Genomic DNA, 22,180 nt, shown 5'->3' with positions numbered 1-22,180 from the left:
TGTTTGTTTATTTATTTATTTATTGGTTCAATTTATATGCCGCCCTTCTCCAGAGACTCAGGGCAGCTTACAATGCGTTAAGCAATAGCCTTCATACTTTTGTATATACCTGCTTAGCGGTGTTCTTTTTTATATACAAAGTCAGCTTATTGCCCCCACAAACCGGGTCCTCATTTTACCTACCTCGGAAGGATGGAAGGCTGAGTCAACCTTGAGCCTGGTGAGAATTGAACTCGCAGTAATTGCAGGCAGCTGGTGCTACTTAACAGCGCTTTAGTCTGCTGGGCCACCAAGGCTCAATGTTAAATTAAGGAAGAAGAAAAAACAATCTGACAGCGATACCATCTCCAATGCCCCCTTTATTTGCTTTCGTAGCAAAGAACTGAAAAAGTTTGGTTCCTAAGTTACACTGGAAGTTTGGAAACCAGAAGCCAATATTAACATTTGTACAGAAGAAAGAAGAAAAGAAAAAATTAAAACATTTTCCAAGACTGGTCAAGGCAAAGCAATGATTGGTGGAACCTGCAACTTATCAACGTTCTTTGGGGGAGAAAGCAGCCAGTCTCCCCGTGCTTTTCTGTCCGGGGGCGAAGGGGGGGGCTCATTTCAGCTGTCCCACTGCTCCCCGTTCCTTGGAGTGTGGGATGCCTGCTTTGGGGGCCACACCGTCCGCTAAGGGCATCCGCACCTATTTTTCGACAGCCGTTAAAACAGGTTCCGTAGCCCATGCGGCTCAATATTCAGCATCACTGGACGGAGGGTGGCCCAAACAGCAGGAGACCCCCGTGCCTCTGAGTCAGGGGCCTGGGCATTTCAAGAGGGGGGTGGGGACACAATAGAAAAACAGAACCTTTGGGAAAACGAATCTGGCCATTTAAGGAAACCAACCAAGGCTTCCCTACTTATCTGGGGACCCCAGCTCCCCACTCCCCCAATTTGGCAGGATCAACTGGATCATCTCAAGTCCTACCAACTGATATGGGGAGGGGGGGGGAATGAGAAACGGGTGGTGTAGGAGACCCCAGCCTTTAGTGGCTCGTCCCAAGTTTACTCGCTGTAGAATGGGAGACTAAAATGAGAGTATGGCCGTAGGGTGTGCGGGAGTGTTGAACCGCTGAACCGTCTGTGCCCCCACCCCCATCAGCCCCCAAAGCTTTGAGCAGGTATATAAGGAAGCCAGCTGGCGTTGCAGCTTTGCTCCCGGCTCAACTGCCCTGCCATCGAGGCGAACCGTAACAGACACGTGGTCCCGGTCAGTGGCCTTGACTGGGGCTGAGAGGAGGCGGGATGAAAAGGCAACTGGTAACCATTCAGAGTGTCCGGCATTGCCGCGTTTGCCGGGTCTCAAACGACCCGTAAGCACGGCAAGAGTTTTCCAGAGGCAGCATGGCGTACCTGGGGTGGCCGGTCTCTGACCGATACACCGCCGTCTTGCCCAGAACTCCACCAGAAACGAGGAAGGTAGGTCCAGGAGGATGGAGAGGGGGCCATTGTTGTATCCACTCAGGTTTTGTTGAGGGTCCAGAGGGGGTCCAGCTTGCTGAGAGGGTCATCACTGGGAAGGGCTCCTCGCAGACCCTCCCCGTTCTGCGGCTGGAGGAAACTCTGCTTGCTCACTTTGTGCCGGCCCTTAAGTGAGCTGTCCAGGGTGAAGGCCTCTGGGGTGAGCGAAGCCAGGAGGTCCAAGGAGGAGGAGGAGGAGGTAGGCAGGGCCCGCGTAGGCGCCAATGGCTCTACCCTCGGAAGGCTCTCCACCTTCTCCTCACTTCTCTCCTCTTCCATGGAGCTGCTTGTCTCAACGGTCAAAGCGGCCGTCTCGGGCAATGCCGGAGCAGGTGTGACCGGTGGAGAAAACCCCAGAGTGCTCTCCATGCAGCCCGGCTCGGGAAAGATTCGCGGAGCAGCGGAAGACGATGCCGGCGGGAGTGCAGCATCAAAGGAGGGCACAGAGGGTGCCACCTCCAACCCTCGGCCATTGGGGGGAGGCTCAGCACTGCCTGGGAGAGGCCGGATACTGAGTTTGGCGATGGTGGCTTGGATGGAACTGATGGGGACGTCACCCCCCAAGACCAGATCTTGGGGGTCCTGCTGGAGATACACCTGGAAGGAGAGAGTGGGAGGCTGAACAGAGTACATAGTCCTTGACTTTACACCAGTTCACTTAGTGACCGTTACATCAACAGTGAAAACAGGGACTTATGACCAGTTTTCACACTGATGACCGTTGTAGCATCCTGACATTTGGATGCTTGACAACTGACTATCATTTATGACGGTTGCAGCGTCTCCGGGGGTCACATGATTTCCCCCTTTCTAACCATCAAAGTCAATGGAGAAGCCAGATTCACTTAACAACCAGGTTACCAACTTAAGGACTTCCGCGATTCGCTTAACCTAAGTGGTAAAAAAAGGTGTAAAATGGAACAAAACTTCCCTAACAAAGTCTTGCTTAGCAACATAAATTGGGGGGCACAATTGCGGCCATACAGTGAGGATTGCCTGTAGTTCAAAGGTCATCGCCTATACTGGGGGTGGCTGGGGGTGTCCAAAGTTTTTAAGACTTGTGGACTTCAACTCCCAGAACGCCCCACCTAGGAATTCACGTCTTATTCAGGACACACGTGGCTTAAATAGGAGCTTTTTCTCCTGGGTCCTTCAGCCTCCCCCCTCTGAAGCATCCACAGGGGTTCAAGGGGCTGCCTCCCCCACCCCCAAATCCTCCCCTTTCTCCAACCAACCATTAGGCAACCCCTCCTTTCTCACCTTTTGGGAGCTACTGCTGGCTGGCTTGCTGGCAGAGGCCGCGGCCATCACGCCATGTCTCTGCAACACCTGCACGGCGTGTTTCAGGACCGCCTCGTAGCAAAACCTGAGGTGGACCTGCAAGAGAAGCTGTCCGTCAAGATCCCCTGTGTGTGGCCACCTCCACTATTCCGGAGCCCGGTCTGCCCACCTCCGTACCTTCTCCTGCAGCATGTGCTTCCTCTGCCGGCGGATGTGCTTCACCAGCTGAACCAAATCCGGGATGCTGTTGCCGGCTTCCACCTCCTGCATGGCGGCGTAGAGGAGGCAGAAGGCGCCCGTGCGTCCCACGCCAGAGCTGCCAGGAAGAAGATATATTAGTTCAGAAAGATCTCGTGCATCTATTTTCCAACAGTCCTGGACAATCTGTGGAACCCATCTCAAAAGCGGAATGGGACGACTCAACACAGTCGCTGCGTGACAACTCGCCACAGCCAACTTGTTATGGGACGCCAAAGTCAAATCGCCATCTGATAATGCGCCACTGCCAACTTGCCGCCTGAAAACTCACCACAGGCAACTCGCTGTGGGACAACTTGCCGTGGGATAACTCGTCACGATTAACTTGTTGCGGGATGCCAAAGTCAAGTCGCCACGGGACAACTCACCACAGTCAACTAGCTGCGCAACAACTCATCACCTGATAATTTGCCGCAGGACAATTTAGCAATCCAATTTAATTATTTTAATTATTTAAAAATTTAAAAAGTAATTAAGTTTCATTTTGGTCATTCTTATTTCACTCTGTCCCTCCTTTCTTAATAACGATTCTATTCCATCATTTCTTTCATATTAGTGCAACTCTTGTCCAGCGTAGTTGGCTGGTGGCGAACTGGCCGGGGCGAATCAACTATGGTGAGTTGGCTGTGGCAAATTGTCATATACCCTCCCAAAAGACCCAGGTGTCAGGTTTCGATGTCATCTCAAATAAATTGCATTTCAAACAAAGTCTTTGAAGAAAACTCCCATTTATTAAGCATGACATTCAAAGTCCGACTCCATCGTAGCCAACACTGACTTCCAGACCCAAAACCCTCCCTTTCCATTCCCCACTCCCCTGCACTCATTGGCCATCTTCCAAGTCACTCTACCCCTAATCTACTGCTCCAGTTCAAAGGAATTTCCCCCCTCCCATCCCATCTCCTAGGGGATATTATCTCCAGGGAAAATAAGTAAGTGAAAAGTCAAATGTCCCTTTCCAGACGCCTCCGCTTCTCCTTCTTATGTCAGCACTAGAGTAAGTGCTGGCACCAGGGTGACAGGGGCAAGATTGGCAGCGGGCTCCTCCCTGGAACCCCCAAAGTTCTGGGGCATTCCTTTGCACTGCCCGCTCCCCAATATTACCTGCAGTGGACCACAATGGGAGTGTGGAGGGGTCGCTGATGTAGGTAATGGCTGTGCACATCCTGGATAAACCGAAGCAGGTTCCCTTTACTGTCCGGCAGGCCGCTGCAGGAAGAGTTCAAACAGTGAATGAAATGCATAAAAATCGAGTGAATGAAAGAAAAATACCACATATAAACTTAATAGGCGAGATATTCAGTTATTCATTCAATTTATATATTCATTGTTTCATTCATTCATTCATACGTGATTTATTCTTTCTTTCATGCCATCATCTATTAAGTTTATATATGTATTTTTCTTTCATTCACCCAATTTATACACTTTTCATTTGTTCACTTCAGTTTATTTAATTTATTTATTAAATTTATTGCATTTTTCCATTCACTCATTCATACGTGGTTTTTTTTCATTCAATCATTAAGTTTATACTGTAGGTTTCCTTTTCAATCAAATTTATCTCAATTTTTCGTGAATTTCTTTCTTACATTTGGTATTTTCTTTCATTCCTCATTTCACTCATTTTTATTCGCTGTTTTCATCCGTTCAGATGTTTATGTATTAAATTTAGATGCATCTTTTCATTCATTCTCTCATTATATGCATCTTTTTATTTTCATTAAATTTATAAGCAGGTTTTCATTCATTCACACATTAAATTTATATGCATTTTTTCATTTTTCATTTGTTTTTTCATTTGTTATATTTATATATGCCCCCTTTATTCATTCATTCGTTTATTAAATTTATGTGAATTTTTTCTCTTCCATTCATTCATGTGTTTTTTTCCATTCATTTGTTAACATTTATAGGCACTTTTCCATTCATTTGTTCATTTATTAAATTTACGTAAGGGTTTTCTTTCGTTTCTTCATTCCTTCCATTTATATTCATTTTTTATTCATTTGTTCACTGATTTATGGAATTAATATGTGTTTCTTTCATTTTGTGTTTTCATTCATTCATTCTACATGCTGTCCATAGCAATGGTTAATCCAGCAGTTTTGATGAACCCAATTCCTGAAGCCCAGAGACTTTCTCACCCATCTGCTGCCCCCAAACCAAGCTGGCCCAACCCCCCCCTTCCCACTGCCCTATGGGGCTCTGGCTGGCTCCTCCCCTTCCCACAGGGCCCGGGTTACGTACAGCTCCGGCCAAGAGGAAAATTGAAGATGGATGACAGTCCGTTTCAGACTCTGATCGCGGAATTGCAGCGTGATCATCCTCTCCAAGTGGGTCGGGGTGGCCTTCAGGCTGGTGAGGACCAGGGTGATGGGGCCGTGGACCATGGGCTGGCCTCGCTCCGTCGGGAAATATCGTACCACTTTTTGCTGCCGAGCCAAGATGGAGAGAAAAAAATTTAAGGGGGAGATGATACCGAGACTCCCCTCCAAAGCTGGCGTCAAAGCTGGTAAGGTTTCTGCTTGTTCAGATCAGGACTCCCAAGCTCCATCCTCCTCAGCCATTGCTCTTCTGCCTGGGGCTGAGGAGCTGAGAAGATGGAGAGAGAGAGAGATGGTTGGAGGCCGAGGCCTGCTTGGAAAACCAGACCGCAGAGGTGTGGAAGAGGGTGGATTCTTATCCTGTCAACCCCAGGCAGGAGAGCAGAGGAGGATGGAAGTTAAGAGTCCTGATCTGAACAAGCAGAACGGGAAAGCCCTGTTCAGTTATTGCCAACTCAGAGGAGGAAAACGACTGTGGGGTTCTTGGTGTTCTCCTGGTAGTTTTCTTGCAGACATTTCATGACCCAACTAGGTATCAGTGCTAGGAGGAGGAAGGAGGGGGATGGGGGAAGAACTATGGGGCCTTTGTGCTTTCAGCTTGGCTGCTTTTTTTTTTGCAGACGTTTCATGACCCATCTAGGTAACATTATCAGTGCTGGGATAAAGAGGAGGATTTTATGGTCCTTGGTGCTAAGTTTGGTAGTTTTCTTGCAGGCATTTCATGACCCAACTGAGTAACTGAGAATGACTGTGTGGGTCCTTGGTGATCTCTGAACTTAGTTACTTTCTTGCAGATGTTCCATGACCCAATTGGGTAACGTCGACACGACTAGGAGGGAGTGGAGTTTGCGGAGAGGATGAAGAGGACGAGAAGGGAAAGAGGAGATGGGAAAGGGGGGGGGGGACAAGGGGAGGAGGGAAAGAGTGTCCCCCACCCACCCTGGTTCCTGGCAAAGGCAGAGCCTGACCCTTCTCTACCCCCAAAGTAGAAGATAGCATCCCACTTCTAAAAGTCACCCTCTCCTGCTCGATAGCGCCTCCCCACTGCAACCGATCTAGGTACGTTTTGATCTTTATTAAATTTATATGCCACGCATTTCGCCAAGTCGCCACCCCGGGCATCTTGTTTGGAAGCTCAGAGAGGTCCAAGGGCACACCGGATCATTGACCCATCCCCTGTGCTGCCAGAACTTTGTCCGGATCAGCAGACCGCAAAGAAGCCAGGAGGCTTCCGAGCAAAGCCACGGCCACCAATAACCAACCCACCTTCTCCATCTCCTGCTCCGAGACCAGCATGACCACAAGCGAGACTTTCTGCTCGTAGATCATCAGCCAGAAGTCCGAGGCGGTGCCCACGAGAGGAGCCTGCGTGGCGATAATGGTGGGGCAGTAGCTGGAGAGATCCTCGATACGGCTGGCGTTAATGTAATCATCCTTGCCCGACTGAAGAATCACTCGATTCCGGTCGTAGGGCATGATGTCCTGGTGTCGGTTCTTCATGGTGTAACAGCGCGCGATGGCGATCGATAGCTGTCGCGCATCCTTCTCCTGGGCGTCCTGAAGCTCTTTCCAGATATTGTCTAGCTCGCTGACCGTGCCCGGCGCAGGGGTCTTCTCCAACCGGGACACCCCTTCTTGGAAACGTTCTAGCTCGGACAGGAGGCGCCAAAGACGCTCCGGTTTCTCGTACGGGTCGTTCTCGATCAGCTGGACGGCTTTGGGCTTGAAGCCGTCCTTGGCGTCGGCCTTGGTGGGTTGAAGGAGGGGCTGCCCAACGGGTGCCTTGGGGCCCCCGTGCTGGCTCTCGGGGCTGGAGGAAAGCAGGTCGTCAGTGGAGGCGCTCTGGCGCTGGAAGGGGACCTCGGAGGCCACCTGGGGCAAGGACGGGGGTCCGGGAGTCAGCGAGGACGGGGGCATCTGGGAGGGCAAGAGGCAGGGGGGTGGGAGGGTCATGGAAGGGCGAGGAGAGGGAGCCGGTGGGGGAACAGCCCCTCCGACAGGACTCGGGGCAGGAGGAATGTGTCGGAGGGGAGGCTGGCTAACCGGAGGCGGTGGCTGAGGCCCGGCCAACCCTACAGGGACTCCCGGGATCTGGGCTGAGGTCGGAGCAAAAGTGAGGGGGGCTGTCGTGCCAGGAGGGTGAAGGGGGACCTGCTGGACGGGGCCCATCATGCCTCTTGGGGCTGGGGCAGAGAAGGCCAAGCTGCCTGAGTGGGGTGGCAGTGGGTGTCGAGGTCCCAGCTGGAGTGGGAGCTGCCCTTGGCTAGCGGGATGCGTGGGGACCGGATTCGGGACAGCCGGTCGGGCTGGGGGCTGGGACGGGTACGGCTGGGGGAAGGCCGGCTGTGGCTGCTGGGTCTGGGGCAGGAAGTGGGGCATTTGCTGCTGCTGCTGCGTGGGTAGCATGGTGGGCATCGTTTGCAAGCAAGCCGGGCGATCAGAGGGTGGATGGATTGATCCCTGTGGCGGGAAGCTGGGTTGGGGCTGAGCGCCTGAGAAAGGAGGCAGGAAGGGAGCCGTACTTGCTGGGACATAGGCAAAAGGGTAAGGGGAAGACCCTGGGGGCCCGCCCACAAAACCCCCTTGAGAAGGAGGCCCTGCCCATTGAGGGAGGGAGCCGGACATCCCCTGCGGAGCTGTGCAACTGGAGATGGGGGCTTGCAGGCTGTCCACTGTGGTGGTGGCGGGCCGTACGCCCTGCGTGTGTGTTGGGAAATGAGGGGCCACAAAGTGGCCAGGCACTGGGGCCGGTGGTCTCATGGCTAGAGGGGCAGGTGGGCCTGGCATCACTCCACTAGATGGCGCCAGCGGTCCGACCCCATAAACAGACCCTGGGGCGGGACGAGACATTGGTACATGCTGTGGAGATGTCCTCGGGGGCGGCAGAGGTGGACCGCCATACACCGGCTGGTGTGGGGCGAGGGCCGGACCTCGACCAGTGGCAACCCCTGGTGGGTAGACCTGTGAATTAGGCAAAGGGGACGCCGCAGAGCTGCGGGGAGCTAGCACAGGGAAAGGACCTTGTCCAGAGACGGCGGACATCCTGGCCGGCTGGTACGGCCGAGGAGGGGGTCCGGTGACCGGGAACTGGCCAGGGTCAAAGGGTGGCCTGAGCGGGAGGACTCCCCCAAAGGCCTCACCCGCGGGACCCCTGATCCCCGCGGCGGGCAAAGGTGGCTCGCTACGTAGCGCGGCCAGAGCATCAGCGGGGAGCTGTGCCAGGTGAGCAGCCAGGACTTCTGGAGGGAGGCTACGCAGCTCCTCGGGCAGGTCGGCCAGCAAAATGGAGGCCAGGCCCAGCGGCTCACAGGCCAGCTCTGCCTCTGAAGCCTTCTTTTGGAGGACAGGTTTTGAGGTGGTGGGCCGGGAGGGAGTCTTCTTCTTCATCTCCCTGTTGGAAGAAGCACAGACAGAAACAGTGAGGCTGAGCACGGAGGTTTGGCAGGGAAGGTTGCTGCGAGAGTGGGAGTCGACCACACTCACTCGGCTTGACAGACTGTGCAGGCAGTCTGGGTGGGACTAGGACAACTCGGTGCAGCCAACTCACTGCAGGATAACTCGTCACGGGAAGATTCAATATTGTATCGATTGTTTCATTTGGTTACTTTTATTACCAGTGACCAAGTTTTTGTCGAAACTATTGTAACTTGTGTTTCGTGACCGACTTTATTCATTTTACTATTATTGGCCACAGCTCCGTTGAATTTAATATAGTTTTTGTATTTCTTGAGTTGTCCCATGGCGACTTGTCCATGGTGACTGATCCCATTTGGTCACTGGATATAGCAACGTTAGTTCACGCAGGAGAGAATTTGAGTTTCCAGAGAAAGGCGGCGTACAAGTTGAACAAATAAATAAATAAATAAATTTGAATAAATCACAGAACCCACATCAAATTCCGGAACCAGAATGCTTTAAGAGGGGTGAACTTCAACCCCCAGAATCTCCCAGCCAGAATGCTTTAAGAGGGGACAACTTACACACCCAGAATTCCACAGTTGGCCTGCTTTAAGATGCATGGACTTCAACTCCCAGAATTCCCTAGCCAGCATATTTTAAGAGGGGTGGAATTCACCTTCCAGAATCCTCCAGTCAGCATGCTTCAAGAAGGGAGGACTTCAACACCCAGAATCCCCCAGCCAGAAACACTGTTTGAAAAGCAATCCATCCCCGTCACGCTTCCATAAGGAATTGCTTACTTCTCTGTGATCTGCCGGCGGGCGGTTTCGGCTGTTTTGCAGGCGGTCTGCGCTTTTTCCAGGAGTTTTGCCACTTTGCCCTCCAAGTCGGCGTAAAATTCTTTCCCTTCTTGTGACTTCTTCATCAAGTCTTCGTAGGCTTCGTACGAAGCCACCAAGGTCTGGAGGGTCGTGTTCCACCTGCACAGGATGAAGGAACGGAGGAGTGAAAAAAAGAGGGGCGAGCAGACCAAAAGAGGGACGAGGAGAACAAAAAAGGGACAAGGAGAGCAAAAGAGGAGCGAGAGGATCAAAAAGATTTTCCCTCCAGCAGATGAAAACACAATGCCCTTTTAACTTCAGAAGGCTGCTAAGTAAACTGTTTTAAGTTGAAAATTATATCTGCAAGAAAACCCCACACTTCTCCTCTCTGTACACCCCCTGCCCTCTAACACTGATTATGTAACTTAGTTGAGTCATGAAATGTCTTCAAGAAAACCAAGCTCAGATCACACCTAGGAGCCTACAGTCCCTTTCTTCTTCCTCCTCCACTCCACCCACCTCCCTCTCTTCTCACACTGATTTTGTTCCCTACTTGGGTCGTGAGACATCTGCAAGAAAACTACAAAGCTCAGAAAGCACCAAGGATGCCACAGTCCTCCTCCTCCTCTCTGCACACCCACTCTCTTCTAGCCCTGATAATATTACCTAGTTGGGTGATGAGAAAACAACCAAGCTCAGAGAGAACCAAGAATCCCACACAGAGACGTTCATGCAGGACAGATCTTAAGTGGACATGTCGACATGCTCCCAGAAAACAGTTGAGGGGTTCTTCCTAACTACTCATGCTCACTGCCCTCAATGTCTCATCCTATCCGATACAGTCAAACTCACTTGTGCTCCACCTCCGCCAGGATCTTCCGGACGGCGGCATACTTAACATTGGCCTCCGTCAGAGCTTTGAGGATGTTCTCCTGGGCAGCCAGGTTCTGCTCCAAGTAGACTTTGATCTGGTCGTACTTTTTCAGCTGCTCCGCAAAGAGTTTCTGGAACAAGAGGGAGGCAAGCTGACTGGGGGATTCTGGGAGTTGGAGTCCACCCATCTTAAAAGTGACCAATTTGAGGAACCCTTCCTCATCCCTCTCTCTGACCCTCCACCGCACGAGGACCTTCCTGTCCTAAGCCACGGTGACATCCCAACTTCTCACCTTCATCTCAGACTGATCGGTGGTCACCAGAGAGGTGGTGAGGTCGTCCTTCTGGATCATCTCGCGAAGCTGGTGCTCCAGGGACACCCGCTGGTCTCTCATTTCTTGCACCTTGGCCAGTAAACGCTTGACATTCTGGATGGCTTGCTGGTCATCTGCAGGTGAGACCAGCACCTGTGTGTGTGTGTGTTTGGGGTGGGGGGGTGGGGGGGAAAGAGGGTGTCAACTCTCTCTCTCAATCATCCATCCATTTCTACATCTATCTATCTGTCTGTCTGTCTATCATCTATCTATCTATCATCTATGTATCTATTTCTGTCTGTCTATCTATGTCTATTTCTATCTATCTATGTCTATATCTATTTGTCTGTCTATCTATCTGTCTGTCTGTCTATTTATCTATCTGCCGATCTATCTATCTATCTATCTATCTATCTATCTATCTATCTATCTATCTATCTATCTATCTATCTATCTCCATTCATCCATCCATCCATCCATATTTTTATTTCTATTCTTTCTTTCTTTTCTTTCTTTCTCTCTCTCTCTCTCTCTCTCTCTTTCTTGTCATCTGCAGGTGAGTCAGTTGTGTGTGTATGTATGTGGGTAGTGGGGGTGGGGGTGGGGTAAAAGCAGTGTCAACATCTCCTTCCAAAAATTGCACCCCACCCATTTTTCTCCTCAAAAAAAAAAAAAAAGAACCAGGGGGAAAAACCCCCGAGTTGGAAAGACCAAACGGGACACCGTCGGCTTCCACACGTTCCAAAAATGAAGCCAAAAAATAAAATTTCATTTTTGGGAAACTGAGGACAGTTGCTCCTCGATATACGACTGTTCACTTAGCGACGGTCCCAAGGGACAACGGCAGAGATAATTTTTCAATTATGATGAAGGTTGTGTGGTCTTATCTATCCCTTAATCCTTAACCCTAACTCTAATCCTAACCCTTAATCCTTAACCATAATCCCTCATCCTTAACCTCTAACCCTTACTCTTAATACCAATCCTAACAATCCTTAACCTAACCCTAATCCCTAACCCTAATCCTCACCATCAACCCTATCCTAAACCTTAATCCTTAACGCTAACCCCTACTCCAGAATCCAATCCTAACTCTGAACCTTAATCCCCATCCCTAATCTTCAACTCTAATCCTAACCCTTAATCCTAATCCCTCATCCTAACCCTCAACTCTAATTCTCTCTTAATCCTTAACTCTAATCCCTCACCCTAACCTCTAACCCACACACTTAACCCTAATCCCAACCCTTAATACTTAACCCTAAATCCAATCCCAACCCTTAATCCTAATGCTTCACCCACATCTTTAATTGTAATCAACTCTAATCTTAATCCTAACCCTTAATCCTTAACCCTAATCCTAACAATCCTTACTCCTTAACCCTCACCCTAACCCCTAATCCTAACCTTAATACTTTACCCTTAACCTCTAACACTCACCCTTAATTCTAATCCTAATCCTTAATCCTTAATCCTTAACCCTCACCCTCAATCCTTACCCTTAACCCTCCAGGGTACCCTTACCAAATTTTACCCACCGTGCCCTTTGGGGTCCAGCTCAGAGGCAGAACCGCTCAAGAGGGGGGGGAAAAAACAGGCAGAATCGCAATGGGGAAAGGAGAGGCGAGCCTTACCCTCAGAGAGGCTGGGGGCAGGCAGGGCGGCCTTGACCCCCTCCAAGGGTCCGCTGAGGAGCCGGAGGTTGGTGATGTGGAGGTTCATGGCTTTGTGGAGCTCGGTGTTGGTGAAGCTGGCTTTCTGGTGGACCTCCAGGTATTTGGCCCACTCCTTGGCCACTTCGGCCACCCCGCTGACGGAGGGGACCGGGGAGTCCAGGGGTGGTGGAGGGGCCTTGCCCAGAGTCTCCCGAAGCTTCTGCTCCTCGGCCTCGTCTTCCTCCAGCAGGTCCTTGATGTCCTTCAGGGAGGCTTCCACATCGGTGAAGACACCGGAGAGGACTACGGGAGGGAGTGGGAGGGGAGAGAGGGAAGAAGAGAGGAAGAAAGGACAGGAGAGGAGAGATGGTAGAAAAGGAAGGGAGGAGGAGAGGGGAGGGAGGGAGGAAGAAAAGGAAAGGAACAGAATGAATGAAAGGAAAAGGAGAAAGCAGGAATGAGAGAAAGGAGAAAGAGAGGAGAAGCCAAGAATGAAAGGAAATGGAAAAAGAAAAAGAAAAAGAAAAAGAAAAAGGGAAAGAAAGAAAGAAAGAAAGAAAGAAAGAAAGAAAGAAAGAAAGAAAGAAAGAAAGAAAGGAAGGAAGGAAGGAAGGAAGGAAGGAAGGATTAATGGAAGGTGCCAAATGTCCAATCTGCTAGTCCTCAGTTTTCTCGGAGCTTATTTGTTTTCCTCGCCCGCACCGGCCCTGTGTCGGTCCTAGGAGAGCCCCCTAGGCCAGAGAAGACCCCAAATCCAACAACTGAGCACCCCCGTTTGGGGAAGAGGAGGTGGGAAGACAAACCGAAATCATCCTTCTCACCCTATGGCGGGAATCGTCCTTTGGGACCCCTTACCTTGCATGGATTGGACGAGGTTTTTCACGGTCTCTGGGCGTACGCTGAGCGCTGCACACTTCTCCATCAAGACAGGCGGGATGTGGTCGTAAACGTCCAAATTGTCCACCGTCTCAGGGTCCAGCTGCAGAGAGTCCATGAACTGCCTGCCATGGGACAAAACTCAGTTTAGGACGTTTCGGGCGGCCCTTCCTCGACTTACGACCGCCGTTCCATCACTAAGCGAGACGTTGGTGAAAAGTAACTTCGCCTTCCGACGACAACCTCTCTCTCTCTTCCTCTGTGCTAAGCGACCCCCTGTGCTCGTGAAATGTCAGTCATGACGGTTGTTAAACGAATTGGGCTCTCCCTTCCTCCCCCCCCCCTCCCAAAATGACTTGGCTTGTAACTGGGCGCCGTTCACCAAGCATCAGGAGTTTGAATCCCGGGAAGGTGGGGACATAAGGGCAAAAAACAGTCCTCCCCACCCCCCCGGACCATTGTAACTTCGAACCGTCACTAAGTGAACCACTGTAAGAAGAGGACTCTCTGTGCGCACCCTCCCGTTGGAAGTCGCTCAACTGTTTTCAGACTTTACCCAATTCGTTGGATTTGCCCAACACAGACAGTACTCAACTTGGCCGTCATGCCCCCAAATTTCCAAGACAATTCTCAAGTGAATTCTGTCCCATTTTACGATGTTTCTTGCCACGGTTATTAAATGAACTGCTCACAGTTAAATCAGCAGAGGGAGGTCCCTGACTTACAACAGTTTTCATTTAGTGACCATTCAACGTGACAACAGCACAGGAAAAAAAGCAACGTATGACTGTTTTCACACTTATGACCATCGGACCATCAAAATTTAGATGCTTAGACCCGATTCGTATTTACGATGGTCGCAGTGTCCTGAGGTCACACGGGGAAGTCCATGGGGAAGCCGGATTCACTTAACAACTGGGCGACTCACGTATCAACTGCAGTGATCCGCTTAACAATGGTAGCCAGAAAGGATGTAACATGGAGCAAAACTCCCTTTTGCCAATGTCTCACTCAGCCCCAGAAATGTTGGCCTCCAGGGAGGTCATAACATTTGAGGACCACCTGCATCGAGGTCATTAGTTGAATGAGAGTCTTCCCTCGTCAGAAAGTCACCAAAAGGGAATGGTGTGAGCCTGGGACGCTGCAACCGTCATAAATATGAGTCGGTTGCCAAATGTGTGAATTCGGATGACGCTAAGTGTGGAAAATGGAACTTTTTTCATTGCCATCAGGATTTCTAATGGTCACTAAGTAAACAAAGGACTCGCCAGACAAGAACCCCTCTTCTTCCTTTCCCCCTCTTCATCATGGGCTTTGTGATCCCTCATCCCACCCCAACCCGGGATGGAAACATACATACTCGAGAATCTCGTTCTTGGCGTCGATCTTGGCCATGACGTCCCTCAACAGCTTGGCTTTCTCCTCGCTGAGGACCAGAAACCGAGTGAAGACAGAGAAGATGAATTAGACAGGAGAAGGAAGAGGAGGAGGAAGAAAAATAATTAGAAATAGAAGAATATAATGAAGAATTTTAAAAAATTAATGAAAAAGAATTAGAATTGGAAAGAAGAATTAGAAGAATTTAATGGAGGAGGAAGAAAAAGAATTAGAATAATACAATGAAGAAGAATTAGAATGAAGAAGAAGAAGAAGAATTTAATGGAGGAGGAGGAAGAAAAAGAAGAATTAGAAAGAATTAGCAGAATTTAATGAAGTAAAACATTAATGAAGAATTAAAATTAGAAGAATGAGAATGGGGAGGGGGAAGAGGAAGGGGAAGAAGAAGAGAAAGAAAGAAAGAAGGAAAGAAAGAAAGGAAGGAAGGAAAGAAGGAAGGAAGGAAGGAAAGAAGGAAGGAAGGAAGAAAGAGAAAGAAAGAAAGAAAGAAAGAAAGAAAGAAAGAAAGAAAGAAAGAAAGAAAGAAAGAAAGAAAGAAAGAAAGAAAGAAAAGACCTGAGATTGGGGTGGACAATCTCTCCAGATGGAGAAGACAATTTAGTTTCTCCATCATCATCAAGAACGGGCGTCCTTGAGACCTTCCATTGGCAAAATCAGAACCCGGAGCTGAGCCACAAGGCTTCTCAAGGGTGGACCTCACCACCAGCTGGTCCATCTGTCCTCTTGAGAAGCATCTGGAAGCTGGTGAAGGCCGCTGAACAGCGGGCACTTCTAGAGACCTCTCAGGTGGCACATTCAATGCTGTCGGGTCCTTGGTGGTTTCTGAGCTGGATGGGAACTAGGGAACGTCATCAGTCGAAAAAGGTGGTGGGATTGCTTCCGGTTTGGCTTCCGTCGCTGTCAGACGGTCTCTTGGGACCGCCAGCCCCGTCGCTCGTAAAGAGCCGCCTTCACAGCTGAAAGGCGGCTCGAAAAACTCCATTTCCATAAGGAAATGTGAGATAGAGCAGGCGAGGGCAGGTAGAGCCCTCTGCGAAGTCCCCGGAGTTTTTGTTTTACTCTTGGGGACAAAGCAGGATGAGGCTCCCTATTTTCTTCGCCGCTGCTCCAGGCTTCGGGAGAACTCTGCTTTTTGCAGAGCCAGGTGACGGGACCAAGCCTTTCAATGAAAATTAGCAGATTGTTTAATCAAAGAGGATGAGATCTGGACTTGGGACCCTAAATCGCAAGTATTTTTATAAGCGATCTTAAAAGTGAAGGAAAAAAAAAGTTTAAAATGGCGACCGCTGAGGCTTGAGAAGAAGAAAGCTGAAAGCGAAAGTCCTTCCGTCTGAATAGTTTAACAAGCTACAAAGTAGCAGAATAAATAGCGCTGGCTAGAATTGAGAAGAAAAATTTCTATTTTATGTTTCTTTCCTCTTGGAGATTTGATATTGACTTTGTTTGGAGAGAAGTCTTCTTTCTTTAAAAAGAGTTTGTCTATGTGGCAGGATGGCGTCAAAACTAACAAAGCCAGACAAACAAGCAACGGGGGGGGGGGTCCCCCATTTACAAACTATGTGAACAAGTTTCGAACTTGCAGACTCAGAAGAATGGCTTTAATTTAAAAGAATTTGTTCTGGAGGAAATGGCAAGACATGACGAGATTGTGAACCAGAATCTTGAAAAATTTAGGCAGGAAATTAAAGAATTAATACAACTAAAGTATGATAATTTGCAACGAAAGGTTGTAACAGTGGCCAATGCTTTTTCAGAAATAGTTGTAAAGATGGATAAAGATATCAAGTTATTAGAGTCTAAAATGGAGGAAGTTGATGATAAGATTTATAATTTGGACAATAAAATACAAAGAATTGAAAATGATTTGATAAATATTCAAGATAATAGCTCAGAAGTAAAGTCTAAAAAGGAAGCTGATCACAAGACTTACAATGCAGATAATATAAAACAAGGGATTGAAAAAGAATTTACAATGATGCAATACAGGCTCACGGAATTTGCGGTTAGAATGAGAGGGTTACAGAAAATAATAGAGATGATTTAAGAAAAATATCTGCTGAAGTTCTGGCTGGGATTTTAAAGATTCATCCAGAGGAGGTATCTTGTAAGATCGACAAGGCCTATAGAGTAAATTCTTGGATTGCAAAGCAAAGGCAATTGCCTAGAGATGTGGTGATTTACTTTACAGATAAAGGAATAAGAAATGATATTGTGCAAAAATCCTTTAATTCTACTCTACAACTGAATGGAAGAAAGATCTGGATATATAAAGAGTTGCCGCCCAAGATGTTAAAAGACAGAAAGAAATTTGGATTTTTGGTGACTGAGCTAAAGAAACAAAACATCTCATTCAGGTGGGATGCTCCAGTTGGTATAATATTGAGATATCAAGGAGAAAGATATCAACTAAATACTGTTGAAAAAGCGGAAGAATTTTACTATAAGGTTCTCAAAATGGGTTCAACATCTCCATGTATAATACATGAGTGGAATAAAGAAAAGCAAAATCAACAAGAGATAGAAATTCAGGATAAGCAGAAGGAGGTGGAAGTAATGGAAAAACAACAAGTCACAGAGGTCTTTGTAGATGAGCCGCTTCTGGATTCTCCTTCAGAGGTCTCAGCTGGACTATTTATAAATACAAGAGAGGCGGCTCCGGATGTGATGACTTATCAAGCTACAGACCAGCATGGAAATCAATCAGTTGATATACAACTCATAGAAAGGAAACCAGAATGGAGATTTAAGCCACAAAAGCAAAATCAACAAGATCAAGTTATAGATCAGCATGGAAACCAAACAGTTGATATACAACTTATAGAAAGCAAACCAGGATGGAGATCTAAGCCACAAAAAGTCAAGAAAAGAAGAAGCAGGTCCTACAAAAATAAAAAACTTTTAGACTAAACAACAGTGTAATGCCAGTTATCTAAGAGATGATTGAATACATGAAAATATAGCTGAGGCAAAGTATTGGTTTATATTATCTTGAGGAGAGTGACAGACCTCTGTAGTGCTGTACTTTGGGGATGTGGAAAATGGCCTTAAACTGAGTGGATTGGAACTTTCTATTTTGGACTTCCGGCGGTGACGTAGAGTCGTGGCGGCACAGAAGAGAAGCGCTCTCTCTCTGTTGCCGATTTTCTGAGCTTTTGGTGCCTGTTTTTGGCGGAGACAGGTCCCGAAGAGACCAGGAATAGAGAGGGGAAGCTTTGGGGGAGGCGAGGACAGGTGCGATCTCCCGCCGTACTGTGAAGATCCCTCAATCCAGGCTTGGGAAGAAGTCGGCTGGCGCGGTGAGCACAGTCGGCCCGGAGACCCGAACGAGCTGATTGAGACCATCGGGAGCAAAGGAGGGAGTACAGTGCAGAATTGCTGAGGTCGAGCAGAAAGCGAAATTAATTTGGATTACCAACTTTGGCGCAAAACCGAGGAGAAAGTTTCTTTTCTTTCCGGAGGGGTAGCGTGAGGAAGGAAGATCTCAGAGCGCAAATGGGCGGCAACTGAAAAGGCGAGCAAAAAGGAAGGGGCAAAATACAGAGCAGCGAAGAAAGTCTAAAAAACTTTAAAACAGGCAAGACGAAGGTGAGGAGAAATAGACTTAAACAGTGGAGATTAAAGGAAGAATGGACTTTTTTTATACCCCCGTTTCTAGCTGCTCAAACGGAAGGAGTGAGAAAGTTTTGGCAAAGTAAGGATCACAGAGAGTGACTGTGCAGAATAGAGACCGCCATATTGTAATTAGAAAAGACTTCAACAGTAGTAAAAGAACTAGTTTTTCTTTTCTTTCTCTTCATTGAAAATATACTGAGGCCAATAAGAACATTGAAAAAACACTGCTCCAACTTATCTTTTTTTTTTACTTAGGTATAGATGAATTAATATTGTTATTTATTGGAATCAATTAAGAAATATAGTGTGTATTTAACCAATTTAGAAAATATTTATAATACATAGAGATTTAAAAGTATTATTATCAGAATACTATATTATTATTAATTATTATATATTAACCAGTATATATTATTAGAATATTTTCTTTTTGTGGATTTTACTGAATAATTAATTACCAGATATTAAGATATTAAGAATTGATCAATTGTATAGTCTTTAATTATATAAGATATATATTTATATATATATTTATATTTGTAGTTATATTTATATCTATATTTATACTTAGATCTATATTTATATTCTTACCACATTCTTAACGGAATTTTATATAGAGAGAATTAATTATTTAAAAGAATTTATTTAAAGAAGGATTATTGGATTGATCTTTTATAAGGAGGAAAAAAAAAGAAAGGAAAAGAAAAGAAAGGAATTATAGAAATTTGGATGGTGATTTGGGAGAAAGTTGATAAAATATTGGGAGAACAATACAAGATCTTGAAAGAAATGACCAGCACTACCACAACCACGTTGAAGACAGCCAAGAAACCAATGCCATTCTTAACAGGAACAGCGGCCTCCCCAGTGACACAGAAAACTTTGGAGGGAATGTTCGCATCAGACAAGCAACCCAGTACACTTAATATGCCAACAATGCAGGACACGCTCATAACAATTCAGGAAACTATGGCCAAAATGCAAGAATGTATGACTAGAAATCATGAGCAATCTAGAAAAGACATGGATGAGGTAAAGAGAGAAGTCAAGAACGATATTCAAAAGACTGATGGAAAAATGGACTTAATACAAGAAATCATTCAAAAAAATGACCAAAGGATAAAAGACATAGAACAAAAAAACGAATTGACGGAAGAAAAATTAGAAGCATTGGATACAAAAATGACAGGATTAAATAAGGAACTTGAGAACATCGTGGCCCAATTAGAAATGGAGAAGGCGGCATTTTATCTGCGTTTCCAGAACGTAGCGGAAGACTGGGAGGAAGATCTGACGATGGTAATGGCTGAGATGATAGCAGAGGCACTCCAGAGAGAAAAAGAAGAAATACTTAATGAATTAGATGAAGTCTACCAAGTCCACACTAATTATGCCTGACAAAACAAACTCCCTCGGGAGGTACATATAAGATTTGTAAGAAGGAAGGTGAGGGATATCGTATATAAGATAACAAAGGACGAACCAATGTATTACAGAAATAAAGAAATAATCACCTTAAAGCAAATACCCAAAAGAATAAGAGATTTGCGAAAAGACTATTGGTTTCTGGCCACGTTACTAAACAGAAGATTATATACCTTTCAAATGGATAACTCCGGAAGGAATGTTAGTAACGTGGCAGGGAAAGAAAATCAAGGTGGATTCGCACAGCAAAGCAAAGGAACTATACGACCAAATGATGGGCGCTGAAGTAACAAATGGTAATAAAGAAGAAGAAGGACGGAACATCAAAGGAAAACAGAAGAGAGATCGGGAAAGAACCCCGCAACAAGGAGGGAAAGTAGACGAAGAAGAGACCCAGGAAGAAGAAGGAGTGCAAACAAGAGGCAAAAAAAAGGAACAGCAAGAAATAAAGAAGAAACAACAGGAAAGTCAGTAAGAAATGGAACGGACTTTAAAAATTTTATCTGTAAATGTTAATGGACTCAACTCACCATCCAAACGACACCAAATTAACAAAAAAAATTTGAAACAAAAATCAGATATTGTGTGCCTCCAGGAGGTACATATAAGAAAACAGGACATGAAATATATACAATATAAAAAATTAGGTAAAGAATATGCTTCATTGGCAGAAGAAAAAAAAAGAGGAGTGGTGGTATATATCAAGGAAGGAATAGACAGTAATATAAGGTATGTGGATACAGAGGGTAGGATAGTCACGATAGAGCTAAAACTTGAGTTCAAAAAGATATTATTGGTAGTAATATATGCGCCAAATAGTCAACAATGAGAATTTTACAAAAAAGTGCATGAGAAAATTATAGATCAAAAAAAGGAAAATATGTGTCTGATTGGGGATTTCAATGCTATTTTAGATGTAAGAAAAGATTATGAATGTGGTCAGCAAAATAAAAACAAAAAAAATGTATTACCTAGAACCTTTATGGATATGGTGGAAGAGTTAAATATGGTAGATAGCTGGAGATGTCTTAACCCCGAAACAAGAAATTTTACATATTATTCGAATCCGCATAAGTCTTGGTCTAGGTTGGATATGGTCTGGGTAACCAAGATGTTAATGATGGAGATAGAAGAAGTAGATATTTTACCAAATAATTGGGCGGACCACAACCCGATAATGATGAAGTGGCAAGGACAGCAGAGAAAGAAGAATAGATGGACTATGAATACACAGATATTGCAAGAAAAAGAATATAAGAAATACATAGAAAAGGAGCTAGAATGGTTCTATAAGGAAAATACAAAGCAACACACTTCCCTACAAAACTTATGGGATACAACCAACGCATATGTAAGGGGCCTCACAATATCATATAATGTAAAACGGAGAAAAGAGAGAGAGAAAGAATATAACAAATTACTAAAAGAAATTCAAAATTGGGAACGTAAATTGCAAAGAAACCCAGGGGACGAAAAAATAAGGTTAAATTGGCTAACAGCAAAACATAACTTAAACATATTAGAGCAAGGGAAATATGCAACAACATTGAAATATATAAGGCAAAATTATTTTGAAAACGCAAACAAACCAGGGAGATGGCTGGCGTATAGGCTGAGGAAGGAAAGAGAAAAAAGAATAATTCAGAAGTTACAAGACGATGAGGGTAAGATTCAATGGGCCCTAGAGGGAAAAAAGGACATAATAGTTCAATATTATCAAAAATTGTATGAAAAGGATATAGTAACAGAGGAGGAAATTGAATACTACTTAAAAGGGGAGGGATTGCAAATACTAACAGACGAAGAAAAAGAATTATTAGATAAGGAGATCACGATGGGGGAGCTAAAAGAGGCGTTGAAGAGGCAAAAAAATAATAAAACTCCGGGGACAGACAGTTTACCAATAGAGTTCTATAAGACATTTGGAGAATCATTAAACGAAATACTATTAGAAATATATAATGAAGCTTTAATGGAGGCAAAGCTACCTAACACATGGAAAGAAGCATATATTTCCTTAATACCCAAAGAGGGGACAGATACCACATTAATAAAAAATTATAGGCCGATTTCTTTGTTGAATACCAATTATAAAGTTTTCATGAGTATAATTGCCAATAGGATGAAAATATTACTACAAAACAAAATACACCAGGATCAAAATAGTTTTCTGCCCACAAGGCAGATAAAAAATAATTTAAGAATGGCAATGGATGTTTTAGAATATTATGAGGTGCATCCAGAGAGACAGGTAGCGCTGATCTTTCTGGATGCACAAAAAGCGTTTGACCAAGTAAACTGGCAATTTATGAAGCAACAAATCAAAAGTATGAATTTTGGAGAAAGATTTACTAAAATGATAACATCGATATATCAGAATCAAAAAGCATGTGTCTTGGTGAATGGAGACCCAACAAAATTCTTTGGAATAAATAAAG

General features: G+C 46.0%; 1 protein-coding gene across 1 annotated transcript in view; it reads right to left on the bottom strand.

Moving 5' to 3' along the window:
• Positions 1-22,180, bottom strand: part of PTPN23 (protein tyrosine phosphatase non-receptor type 23) — a 46,700-nt gene continuing 24,520 nt past the window's right edge. Inside the window, exons 14-25 of the mRNA XM_087894277.1 lie at positions 14,668-14,733; positions 13,287-13,432; positions 12,411-12,734; positions 10,756-10,910; positions 10,442-10,593; positions 9,569-9,748; positions 6,636-8,760; positions 5,293-5,477; positions 4,147-4,251; positions 2,962-3,100; positions 2,764-2,880; positions 1-2,100 (exon numbers count right to left, since the gene is read on the bottom strand). Of these exons, the coding sequence (XP_087750403.1) occupies positions 1,504-2,100; positions 2,764-2,880; positions 2,962-3,100; positions 4,147-4,251; positions 5,293-5,477; positions 6,636-8,760; positions 9,569-9,748; positions 10,442-10,593; positions 10,756-10,910; positions 12,411-12,734; positions 13,287-13,432; positions 14,668-14,733 (4,291 nt within the window). The 3' untranslated portion in view covers positions 1-1,503. The remainder of the gene's footprint in view (positions 2,101-2,763; positions 2,881-2,961; positions 3,101-4,146; positions 4,252-5,292; positions 5,478-6,635; positions 8,761-9,568; positions 9,749-10,441; positions 10,594-10,755; positions 10,911-12,410; positions 12,735-13,286; positions 13,433-14,667; positions 14,734-22,180) is intronic.

The sequence above is a fragment of the Pantherophis guttatus genome, chromosome 4, assembly GCF_059756535.1.
Source record: "Pantherophis guttatus breed Tessera chromosome 4, ASM5975653v1, whole genome shotgun sequence".
Lineage (NCBI taxonomy): Eukaryota > Metazoa > Chordata > Lepidosauria > Squamata > Colubridae > Pantherophis > Pantherophis guttatus.
The sequence above is the reverse complement of the archived record's forward strand: the minus strand, read 5'-3'. Positions and strand labels throughout refer to the sequence as shown.